The 13,390-nt window shown below is 39.9% G+C and overlaps 1 protein-coding gene and 1 long non-coding RNA gene across 2 annotated transcripts in view; one reads left to right on the forward strand and one right to left on the reverse strand.

Moving 5' to 3' along the window:
* Positions 1–851: 851 nt before the first annotated feature.
* On the forward strand, positions 852–4,452 carry LOC125303757. Its single transcript, XR_007195098.1, has 4 exons — positions 852–962; positions 3,384–3,454; positions 3,671–3,724; positions 4,268–4,452. It is a non-coding gene; the product is annotated as an uncharacterized LOC125303757 (long non-coding RNA).
* A 4,011-nt stretch (positions 4,453–8,463) lies between these two features.
* Positions 8,464–13,390, reverse strand: part of bbs4 (Bardet-Biedl syndrome 4) — a 120,592-nt gene continuing 115,665 nt past the window's right edge. The window contains exon 17 of the mRNA XM_048257135.1: positions 8,464–8,868. Within this exon, the coding sequence (XP_048113092.1) occupies positions 8,741–8,868 (128 nt within the window). The 3' untranslated portion in view covers positions 8,464–8,740. The remainder of the gene's footprint in view (positions 8,869–13,390) is intronic.

The following is a 13,390-nucleotide window of genomic DNA, read 5'->3' on the forward strand; positions in this document are numbered from 1 at the left end:
AGTTGTCATTTTTCCTTACTAAGAGTAGGTCTGAAAGGCTTTGTGAATAACTTTTAAGAGAAAACTCCTAGCTAAAATATTTTAGTGCGATTTAGGAGTACTCCTAGTGGTAAGATAAAAGGCTTTGATAATGATTATGATTGGTAATGATTTTTAGAGGGTGTAAGACATTTGATGATGGGTGATTTTTGGATCATACGCCAGACCACACCTTATGTTGCTAATTGCCCCACCCCTGGGCGCAAGGTTTAAAGGAGAAGTTCGGTGTGATATTGACCTAAAGTGTGTTGAAACATGATGCAGAGTGTGAACTTTTGTCTCCTAGCTCATCTCGGCTTGTCCCCTGCACTCTGAAATCTGGCGCTAATTAGCTGATGCTACTAACAGGTTTTCAAAGGGGGTGCCTCGGGCATCGGGCTAGCCATGCAAATAAATCACTGTTTTACACCATTTACGAGGCTCAAAGTAGCTCCACACTTCATTGGCTTCCGAGGGCCCTGACATTTAAAACGAGACATTGAGAACTTTGAAAAAGCACTGGTAGTTTATTTATAAGACGATTTATACAGACAGTACCTTCAGGAAGTTTACCGTTCGCCGCCATCTTGAATTTAGTCACGATAAGTCGAGCGACGAGTACGAATAAACAGGTATGATAAGGGATCAGATTCCAAAAATAATTCTGTGGAAATGCATGGATTCCAGTTGTGGAATCCATACATTCCCACACAGCAAAGGAGTCTGTGGCGGACCCGCCCTCAAGCCGCCAGATACGCCGGACAGTCAACCTCCGATTTGGCTATGGGCACAGAACACAATCCCGACTCCGCCAGCGCGCCCTCAAACCGCGGCGGACCCCGTGCGAATGCGCATATCGAACGCGCCCTCTCAAGTCTGCTAACGGCTCTTTCCTCAGTTTTCTCGCTGATGGAGTGGAAGACGGCGGCGTCTGAAGGCTCACTGTAAGTATGCTCCTATATGCTTTCTTTTTTAAGTTACCTAGTCTATCCAGTGAAAATGTACTTCCATAACACAAGTTACTTACTTATCTAGCTTTGCTTGCTGATATAATCCGATTAGAAATTGCTATACCGTAACGTTAATGGCCAGCTTGATGGCTGTAGCTTCTAGTGCTAGCTCATATTAGCTGCCAAGTTACACACCAGCTAGTTTCTAGGTTGCGCACGCTAATTTAGCTCACCTTTCACAGGGCTGAATCCTGTCTAACTTGAGCTTTGTTAACGTTTCATAACTTAACTCAAAATTATGTTTAAAATGAGCTAAGCTAACTTCATGTGTTTGCCTGCGAACAACAAAGTTGGCTTGCGTGAGCTAGCGTTAGCTTGTTGGCTAACGATAATGTTAACAGGAAAAGTTTTTTTTCTTAGTGATTATGGACTCGGGCGCTGTCTTAAAGAAAACCTAGGCTACTTTGGATGTGTTTAAACATCATTTCGTTCTGGTAGGGGGCTGATTTTACATTGGTTAACGTTACCTGTCTTGGATAACTTGAACGTTAGCAGCTGATAAGCTAATTAACGTTATAATGATATTCCCTGTCATAGCCCGATGTGAGTCGTGCATGCTCAGATGCAGGGTAGGAATTTCACGGCGGCCACGACGGCCATGGCCGTCGTAGCCCCTTGCATTGGCCGTGAAGCCCCTTCTTTCAATATTCTGCTTTGTGTCCTACTAATAGCGATTTTTATTTAGCCTGTGGCCTGTCAAAATAATCTTAGCATTCACAGCGCAAATTAATTTAGTCTTTTACGCAGTAGAGAAAGTGACAGCGCAAGAATGGGTGAATTTGGACGCACTTTCTTCTCAGTTGAACTACTCGCGAACTAGCCTATTCATCACACAGACATCACAAGTATCACATGAAAGAGCTTTTTCTCAGCTTTTAAACGATGTTAGCCGATAATTGCTGTGTTGAACGGTTCGCGAGAAAAGTAAATAATATAATTTAATTTAATAATACATTCTACTGAAGGTTTTATCCATGATCTCCCTACCCATTCATCTCGGTAGAATACTTCACGAACCCTTCTTTTAACACATGACAAACCACATATCAGAATAAACAGCAGACCTTACCGAACACAAAAGTGTAAAGCAGTCCCCTGTACAGTTAGACGTTCCAGAGTAATCCAGTTTTGAATTTTCAGTAAATTTCGACATGCATGGATGTCTCCAAATTTGGGCTTTAAGTTTTACAATGTGTTTAAATTGTTCCACATGATTTCATAACGGGCCAAATACAAAATAAATGTTACAAATATCGCCTAGATATTGGTAAATCAGAGGACAACTGACTAAGAGTTTGTGAAAGTAGCCTTAATGATCACAAAATGCTAAGCATGCATCTAGGCTATTTGAGTTTCTTAAAGCTGAGCTGTGCTTAAATTTAAATTGTTCAATACATGATTTCATAGCAGGCCAAATATAAAATAAATTTTATATATAGCCTAGATATTTGTTTTTATTAGATGATCAGATGATTTACAGTTATATGTAATATGTCATGTTTCATGTTTTTGTAATGTTTCATACTGCAGTACTGCTACTGTCTACTGCAGTGAATAGGCTAAATAAAACTTTGATAATTTTTATAGCCTACTACTGTATAGTTAACTTTGGCCTTGGTGCCCTGACATGTGGCCTTTGTGCCCCCCACCAAATATGCCCAACTGAAGGCCAAGTGGCCTTGCCCCCAGAATGGTGAAATTCCAAGCCTGCTCAGATGTGTTTGTTGGTTCCAAAAAGGGACTTTTTGAACTTTGTTGACAATATTTATACTTAAAACAAACTGCTTCGGGATTAGTGCCCTTATATTTTGTAAAAGTTAGCGAGAAGTCGGCTAACTGGCATACTATGGGCTCTGCTATGTGGCTGCACAAAATAAGCAGGAAAAGATTTTCGATCAGCCGATATAAAAAGTCAGTTTTTGCAGACGTTTCCTGGTTCCAAAACCGGGCTTTTGCTAACTTTTATCTAATATAAGGCCACAAATCCCGAAGTTATTTGTTTTATGTAGACATACCGCCGTCAACAAGTTCATTGAATGATGATGAATGTTTCTTGGAGTAAGATTTAATGAGAAGGGGCAGTATTTGACTTTTGCCTCTTATAACTACTTTTTCACATCTTTACATGCTTCATTGTGGAGCGGAGGTCTTTCTACCGGTCAAGTATCATTGCCTTGTCACAGACCAGACGATTTTCAACGGAACTATGAGCTAAAATGATCAGCATCACACTCTCTGGATCCCGATATAAAGCTCATTTTTTAATGGAGTGTAAGATTGGTAATGTTAAATATTTGGCAGTTTCTTTCTGATGATAAAAGTAATGTATATTTATGTTCTACATCTGTGTTACAGGTCATTCACCAGTGGCTCCAGTCTGGTTTGGGGGTCTACCCTTTCTCATCCTGGCCTGCCAGCCAAGTAAAGTAAGCTATACAGTTTTACATTTGATTTATTTGACTTTTGGTCCACACTTAAAAAATAATAATGATAATAAAATAACCACATGCTTTTGTAACTGCCTTTATCAGTTCAGGATGAATTGAATGTAAATCTCAACATACACAAATATGCTTGTCTTCTGTAATAAAATCCACCTACTTCAAAAGCTCTCTAATGAAATGCACATATTTTTATTTTAGAAGAGAAATAACTACAGACCTCTGCTGCTGATACCGGTTCAGGATGAATTGCAGGTAAATCTCAACATATAAAATGCTTTTATCAGCTTTGATAAATACCTCATTTCTAATACCCCCAAATGCTGGACTTTGTAACTAACAAGTAGTTGTATCTGGGAACTGCTTTTCTGATGCCTTTTTTGTATTTTAAGGGAACAGGTCTTTGCCAAAACGTGGTCAATTCCATAACTCCTCATCACACTTACAGGAAGGCTACACTGCGCACATAACTGAAGCATTCAGTTTGCAGAGCATCTGTTGCAACAATTGGCTTCCACTGTAGTCAATGGAACTGGTTACACCAGACATGACGGCGTACAGTATGTTTAAAAACATTGGATTAGTCTTCTAAAATTATTTTTACACTCTGCGAACCGAGTGCTTCACTTGCGGACTCGGTGTAGCCCAGGCCTTACAGGTAGTAGATTTTGTCACAGTTAGACAGAGCCGATAGCAGCCTGCTGGCGGCGGTAGCTTTATATTCATGTAGCAGACATTCCGTTTAAAAGTAGGTAGTTATGTATAACAACTCATTTTGTTATGCTTCTATGATTACAGATGCTGTGAGTCAGTGGTTCAACCAGCCAACAAACAGGAAAAGCTCAAGGCGGAGTCTTAACTGTCAGCAACTACCCAAAAAAACCAGGCTACTTATTTCCCACTAAGAAAAACAGTGGTCTGGTATGAAGGTTATCTGTGTTTTGGAACATGTTCTTAATATTCATTAAATAATCAAGACACTTTATGGTTGCATTTCATTTTACCTCTAATACCTGTTCAATGTATGTAGTGTCTACGATGACCTCTCATTGAGCATTGAGGTGCGGTGAGGAGCATTGAGACAAGTTTCCACAATTGGACAGTTAGCAATTGCATAAAGGATTTACAGTTTGTAACTGATGGTTAACTTGTAGGCTATTGTAGTGTAGCGGAGCTGAATTGATGTAGCCTACTGCTAGTTAAACCCCTATTTTCATACTTGCTGTTTCACAATGAAGGCATTTGGTTGTAAAATCACAACGTGCTTCACATGATAGATTTTGACTTCATGTCTTGAACTGAATGTATTAAGTCATTTGTATTATTTGTCATATTGGTTGGTACAATACTTTACATTAAAACCTAGTGCAGTCTAGGTGTTGGCCAGATAGGTTAAGCTATATATTTCTGTAGTAGTAGCTAGTTTTTGGCCATGAAATATGCCAGGGATATGGGCCAGATGAACTGCTTCATGAACGAATTCTAAACGGATCCGGGACGGATGATTAGCGGGTCCGAAATGATTCCGCGGCGGATGCCTCTCATATGACCGGGTCCAAAGCGGACCCGGAGTGGATCTGTGGCTCATTCGCGGATCCAAAGCGAAACCGGGGCGGATGTATCCATTTATGTACGGATACGCCATGGGACCGCCGCGGTGTCTGATCGGATCCGCGAACCGGCATCGCGGCGGATACGCAGCGGTGTGCAAGTGGACACAGTTTCGGATCCGATTTCTGGATCCGTTCCGGAGTTCACCGTACCTCCGCGGCGGATACGTTTCGTAGTCCGTTTGCAGTCTGGGTTTCCACAGAATTATTTTTAGAATCTGGTGACTTTAGGGCCCTAAAACATTTTTATTTAGAATGCCCTGCTTGTCTTAGGTTGTCATAGAGATGGTTGGAGATTTGTCCATTCAGAACAGTAAAGTAAAATATAGTTAGCTTGCCAACGTTATATAGTTAGCTGATATCATTTCAGATGAGTTTGGGGATTACAATAAAAGGCTTTTAAATGTAGAGTGTTTATTTTTCACTAGCATTCACAAAATCCAAGCATTAAAAAGTCAAATAAATGATGTTTATCTGCAATTACGACCGTCTTGGACCATCTAGTACCAAAGTTTGGGGGCCATTTAACTTCTGGTGAAGTGATGTCTGCCTGAAGCTGGAAGTGGGCTGGTGTGTATGTGCATTTTTGGGGCATTGCAAAAAGATACAGACCAGAGCCAAATAAGGTAGACCCCCAGAATTTACATAAGTTCTGGAGCTGCGTTGAGATTCGCATGTTTTAGAGCAGCAGTTTCAAGTTGTGAGATTTGCAAATGAAGGAGGTGACAATGGGATTTTGAGGCTCTGCATTTCCATTTTACCCACCGAGCTGTTATTCAACTATGCCAAGGTACACTCGGTTTTGCATTCTATGACCCCTTTAACTTTAAGTACCTCTCATTGCTAGGAATGCTCCGGAGTAAAAACAACCTGGGATCTATTTTTGCCTTCAGAAACCCTCGTTATAGCCTCTCTGTTCACTGCAGTAAAATTATGTGTGCCCGCTGCAACACACTATAAACCATTTTTTGTTAATGCAAATAACGGTCTAGCTCAAAATGTAATTTTGCTCCCAAACAAAAGTTTGAACCCGTTATCAACCATAAATAGACCCCAGGTTCTTCTTTCTCCGGAGCACTCCTTTGGTTGAAAACACACTCAGATGCTGTTAGAATCCTGTAAATAGGCTGGGGGGGAAATGGCCCATTTTAGTAGATATCGAGCTCATGGCTATCTGGCACCGACATGAACAATTAAGTGAGCTTTACTCGGATTGGCAGCCAAAGACCATTCACAATGGGCTCCAGTAACCTATTCCTGAATCTCCAACTCAAAGTCATAACGTAACATGTGGAGGAGGGTGGTGATCAGAGGGATGGTTTGAGTCACTGTCTGTATTTGCTTCACAGTGAAAATGACCACTAAAATGTGCAAATCTAAACAAAGTCCAATATTTAAATATAAAGGAGGAAACAACAGTGTTTCCCATTCACAGCAGCTTTGTGGCTATGCACTGTACTCTCCTTACTCAACAAAGCAAAGATAAAAACAGTTTTCCATTCTCAGTCATCTTTAAAGCATTATTAGGATTGTAGCAAAAGAGTTGTTTTGTTTTTTATCCACTCAAGAAGTCTTTGGGATCTGATTTTTTCCATCCACTATTGTTCTTGACCCCTTTGCCCACATCTGTCTCGTCTGGGACTTCACAGTGGTCCCATACACAATACATCCCATACCACTCTGTTAGCTCTGATGAGGGGTGTACACCGTGTTCCAAATTATTATGTAAATTGGATTTAAGTGTCATAAACATTTTTTTTATTTTGTTTTTCAATTAAACTCATGGATGGTATTGTGTGTCAGGGCTCTTTGGATCATTGAAATCAATCTCAGACACCTGTGATAATTAGTTTGCCAGGTGAGCTTAATCAAAGGACAACTACTTAAGAAGGATGTTCCACATTATTAAGTATGCCACAGGTTTCAAGCAATATGGGAAAGAAAAAGGATCTCTGCTGCTGAAAAGCGTGAAATTGTGCACTACCTTGGACAAGGTATGAAAACACTGGATATTTCTCAAAAACTGTGATCATCATACTGTGAAGAAATGTGTTGCTGATTCAGAGCACAGGCGGGTTTGTGCAGACAAAGGCATAATAAGGAAGGTGTCTGCCAGACAAATTCATAGGATTAAGAGAGCAGCTGAAATGCTAAAATGCCATTGCAAAGCAGCAAACAGGTATTTGAAGCCACTGGTGCCTCTGGAGTCCTGCAAACCAGCAAGTGTGCATAAACCTACTATTCGTCCACCCCTAAACATGCTCACAAGCAGAAACGGTTGCAGTGGGCTCAGGAATACATGAAGACTAATTTTGTTTACAGATGAGTGCCGTGCAACCTTAGATGGTCCAGATGGATGGAGTAATGGATGGTTATTGAATGGCCACCATGTCCCAACAAGGCTGATACGTTAGGAAGGAGGTGGCAGAGTCATGTTTTGGGTCGGAATCATGGTGAGAGAGCTGGTTGGCCCCTTTAGGCTCCCTGACGTTGTGAAAATGACCTCAGAAAAGTATGTAGAGTTTCTGACTGACCACTTTCTTCCGTGGTACAAAAAGAAGAACCGTGCATTCCGTAGCAAAATCATCTTTATGCATGACAATGCACCATCTCATGCTGCAAAGAATACCTCTGGGTCATTGGCTGCTATGGGCATAAAAGGAGAAAAACTCATGGTGTGGCCCCCATCTTCCCCTGACCTCAACCCTATTGAAAGAACCTTTGGGGCATCATCAAGCAAAAGATCTATGAGGGTGGGAGGCAGTTCACATCCAAGCAGCAGCTCTGGGAGGCTATTCTGACATCCTGCAAAGACATTAAAGCAGAAACTCTCCAAGAACTCACAAGTTCAATGGATGCAAGAATTGTGAAGGTGATATCAATGAAGGGGTCCTATGTTAACATGTAACCTGGCCTGTTAAGATGTTTTTGATTGAAATAACTTTTGATTTAATTTATACGACCTCCTAATGCTGCAAATTCAACAAAATACCATTTTTAGTTCTTTACAACCTATAAAATGTCTTGAAAGTCTATTGTGCATAATAATTTGGAACAGTGCATGAGTTTTTTATTTTTGAAAAAAATACTGTTATTATTGGGAGGTTTATGCAATAAAATTCGAATTATACAGTTGATGACTTGAAAATTATACTGACTGTCATTTGCATCAACTAATTTAGGAAAATCTGAGAAAAATGTAATTTGCACAATAATTTGGAACGCAGTGTACACATTTAGGATAAGCTATTGAACACCTAGCCGGCACTCTAGCAAGAAGTAAGAAGGAAGGGTGCAGAAGAAGGCCTATCAAATAGCATTTGTAAGACCAGATTTCATTGACATATCAAGTATTGAAATGCTCAATGAGGCCAGTACACCAAAGGATGTGATATTGATTTAACATCAGGCAAAGAATAAACTTTTAACTTCTAACAATATTAAACATAACCAACACAAAACGACACAAATATATATGGAAAATAACACAATGGCAATATGAATACCAACTGTTAATGTGCCGTATACATTTCTACCGTATACAGTCTTACCATAGATATCTACAATGACCAAAAGATTACTCCCAGTTTAGAATACCAAAAGTTCTTCTGTTTTCTACAAAGGTTTATCTCCCTGCAAAACTCTACACAGCCATTGTTTTTCACTGGGATGATTTGTCTGTAGTTTTAGGTTCATCAAAATCTGTAGTGTCTTCGTCCCCAGGGGATTCTGGTGGTGTGCAGTTCGGACTGGGTTCCACATCAGGTGCCAAGGGAATGGACGATGAACCTATAGATTTAATATACACCACGTCATTTAAGAATTTTGAAAATGAACAATTCAAGTTACTAAAGATCATAAATGAAACAATATATTAGCCTTATTTCCATATTTTGACATTAAAATGACATGCACTTCAGTATCTCCGTTATGAGGCGTATCACGGTTTTCATCATATTCAGGATATGGTGTTTACATGAATACAGAAAGTTGGTTATTAACATCTGTAGTATACAGTACAGGGCAAAAGTTTGGACACACCTTCTCATTTCAATGCGTTTTCTTTATTTTCATGACTATTTACATTGTAGATTCTCACTGAAGGCATCAAAACTATGAATGAATGCAAAGTTATTTGGCCCACAGATGAATATTTGTATGGCTTGCTGAATATGGTATTAAATAAAAAATAAAAAATAGCAACTTTGAAGAAACTAGAATATAAGACATGTTTTCAGTTAATTCACACTTTTTTGTTAAGTACATAATTCCACATGTGTTCATTAATAGTTTTGATGTATCTACAATGTAAATAGTCATGTACTGCCGGTTGAGAAAAATGTGGAAAGAAAATTGGTGCTACGTAGCGCGAGTAAGCCGGCTGGCGACTTAAGCAGCCAAAGTGGCTACAAGTTATGCTAACATCCAAATGAGAGCTGCAGCTGGCACAGCAGCATTACTGAATAGAAGATGGAGGACCAAAGATGACTTTAGGATAAATAAATAAATAAATGCAGAAATAAATTCAGAGAGAGTACAATTAAATAAACTGATCCATACAGTTTGGTAAAACTGGTAATTAATTTATGCAACTGCGTAATTGTTACCTAATTTCCATAATACAGTTACGGAAATATAATAATAAAATTAAGCAACGTGGAAATACATACAGGAATGAAACTATGTAGAGATACATAAATAACCTACATAAATGTGGCAATGTGGAAATACAGAAATAAACTAGAAAATGTAATTCCGAGGAATTACCAGTGCATAAAAATGCAAAACATATATTAACATAAAATGCTAAACAAACTTTTATTTGGAAACAGTTATGGGCAGAGGAAACATTTGGCGGGAGTCATAGTTGATGACAACTGATAGTTGGAATGGCTGAACAGTTAAATAGTTGAATAGTTTCAAATAGTTAAATTATTTAATAGTTAATTATTGTAGTGAGGACTTTCATTTTGAAACAGTTGTGGGCAGAGGAAGTTGGCGGGAGACATAGTTGATGACAATGACAGTTGATGACAGTTTGAAGGGCTGACCAGTTAAACAGTTGGATAGTTTAAATTGTTAAATTATTATGACCGCCGCTAGCGAAGCGGTCATATGGGGATTGTCAAAGTTTTTTTCCCTGTCATCTACTTCCTGAATTTTTGGTCAACGATACCCGGGACACCGAACCACCGGGGCACATGAAATTTGGTGGGTATGTAGCCCCACTAGACTTTTACGGAAAAATTTAATTTGGTCCCCGGGGGCCACTCACCCATCCACCTCCCCGCCCGCGCTGGGCCCCCCGAAACCCAAAAAATGCAGTTTTTCCTAAATAACTACCTGAACCGTGGCACCGAGGATGAAGAAATGTTTATAGTATGTTGGTCTCAAGGGCCCACATCAACCTAGCCCATAATCACTCATTTGTGATTTGCACCCCCCCCGGTAAAAAATGAAAATGCAATTTCATTCTGCTTCAATCGCCCCCTCTCTTCAGTTAAGATGTTCAGAACTGCACCAAATTTTATGTGTATGATTAACCTGACATTCTCTGGGGGTATGCCAAGTTTCGTAGAATTTCATCCATGGGGGGGTCTAAAAAAATTAAGTTATGTGTACATTTAGTGACTTTACACTCATTGGCCTGTAGATGGTGGTGCACACATAAACACACGCACACACACACACAGGCACGCACATACCATCAGTATCGGCAATTACAACGGGCGATACATAATTACAAATTCAGTAGGATTAAAGGAAAACCAAATATTCATCATAATAATTTGGCTGCATTTCCAGTACTGGCGTCACGTTGTCGTTTGTCCACCAGATGGCGCATCGTTGCAGTGAGACGTAATTTTGTTGGAAGTTAATCTAAAGTGGGTTGGAAAGACACTACGCTTCCTACAAGGACAAGACTGTAGTTTACCGCAGAGAACGTCTAATAAGGGTAGGATGATTTCTGCATGACATGTAATTGGGGGCCTAGCAGCGAAGAAAACCATAAATGCGGTTATAGGCTACCAAGAAAATTGATAACAGCACTAATTGCATCTTTCGACTGTCATCTCATTTGCTTATGACCATAACCTAGGCTACTAACAGGAGCTAAGTGAGTTAGCCACAACACGCTAAGCTACGTGATGGTTTTCTAATGGAAAATATATAGGCTACCTGAAAGATAACCTGTCTATGATGCATCCTAAACACCGGGCTGGGACATTTAGCTCAAAGTCTCAAAAAGCATCTGAGTCAACGTTCATTCCCAAACTCCCATATAGGCTACTTCAATCCTCTATTTTCAAAAGTGATTCAAGTAAGGAAGAGCATGGCTCAAAGTAAAGTAACTAGGACTGAAACTACATAAATTCGTCAAAGTGAATAATTTGTGTCAACTCGCCGCAATGTACATTTATTAACGCACCCGTGATCTACATCTCCATTTAAACCAAATGTTTTAGAGCGCATGCTGAGAGATGTATCCAGGGCAGGGCTGTACCTACACATATTTGTTGCACGTGCTACAAAAATCATTCTTTGCGATGGATGATTTAGTTCCAACGTTACACCGGTCCAATACAGTTTTGCCTATGGCTATACCGTGAGACTGAGACGTTTTTTGTTTGTTCAAAGTGCGTGTTTAGGGTGTGAGAGGGGAGTCGATGCGCTTTGATTCCAGCTTGGTAGTAGTAGTGTATGCGATTAAAAAACACGTGTGTGTGAAGTATCCAAACAATGATAACGCTTTCATTATGGCTGCTTTAGCCACAGACCTTGAGCTACTGTACAGTGGGTTGGGTTCCATTTAGAAGTGTCGCTTTGGTTCCCAAAGGAGATTTTATTTGGGTCGCCAGCATAGCCTAGTGACAATTTATGTTGTGTAATAGGCCTAGCATAGGGCCTACCTTATATAGCTTATAGTTTGTTAACAGTCACGGTTTTGTCATAACTCCCTCTATGCATTTTTACATTTAGAATAGCTCTGAAACCGGGGGCGAACACGTCGCAGGGGGGGCGCCAGTGCGTGGAAATTTCAATCGCAAAATTAAACAATATTTCTATTGGGTGCCTACCATGGACTAGGCTGGGTGAACTCTGATGCCTGATCTGCCGGCGATTCCTTTTCGATTTCTTAAAAGATTGAGCTTGGTCTGGCGCAAGCCAGACTAACCATGGACCTCATAGTTGCAAAATGCAAGGGAACATGAATCAGCATATTATTTGCACAAACAATAACGGACAGTAGCTCTTCAACTTGGCCCGTTAAAATGTGTATGAACAGTCTGGCAATGCATTTCATGAAGGCCCTTTTGGACATGTCAGTTATTTGCACCACTGGGTAAAACGGCATTTTGTTTTAGACTACTGGTATTTAATTTGTGCATTGACAATAAAGCTAAATATCATATGAACTAGATGACTAAACGTATGCATGTATGTAGAAGAAGATACATTCACAAAAATCCATGACATGACCTCTCTTCTTGATAGCTGTTGAAAACTGCATGGAACTGACAGGGATTGTTTTGTTTAATAATAAATAAATAAATACATTATGCTGCTACCTTCTGCTTTTCCCAAAATACAAATGTAGCCTACAGGTGTACCTTTCATCAGTCCAGTTGCAATGGATGGACTGTGATGAACTGCCCTACTTGTGATTGTTTATATATTTTAAAGGTTTTATAACAATGCTACAAATTTTTTGGCAAGTGCTACAAATCTATTCACCTTTGCAGCGCCAGTAGGCTACTTTGTGTGCGGCCCGCAAACACACATTTCAAACAAGCATACACAAAAGTTTCAAGAGTGGGGGATGGAGTAGAAGATGGAGACAAATTCATTAATATGATTTATTTTTGCGGAATGGATGTACAGCATTGAGCGGCGGTCATATTTTGTACCGCTATGCGGTACATCTAGTTTAATAGGGAATTATTGTAGTGAGGACGTTTATTTTGAAAGAGTTTTAGGCAGAGAAAACAGTTGGCGGGAGTCATAGTTGATGACAAGTGACAGTTGGAATGGCTTAAAGGAAAATTCCGGTATTTAGCACTTTGAGCCCCTTTTCTGGTTTGTTTTGGATGAACTAGAGTGGTGGACACCGAAATGTTGACGATTGGTCCTGTCTCGACCTTTCTGACTCGTTTTGAATCGCCTTTGATTCGTCAGAGTGGCTGCCAGCAGGCATACTGTAGGCTACTCAAACATGTCCTAAAACAACCCTTAACATTCGTTTTCAAAACTGTGCAACTCACCGAGTGGTTAGTGGTGTTCGTTGATGTTCCAAAACAAGTAGCGTAGC

This window comes from Alosa alosa, chromosome 11 (assembly GCF_017589495.1).
Source record: "Alosa alosa isolate M-15738 ecotype Scorff River chromosome 11, AALO_Geno_1.1, whole genome shotgun sequence".
Classification (NCBI taxonomy): Eukaryota; Metazoa; Chordata; class Actinopteri; order Clupeiformes; family Clupeidae; genus Alosa; species Alosa alosa.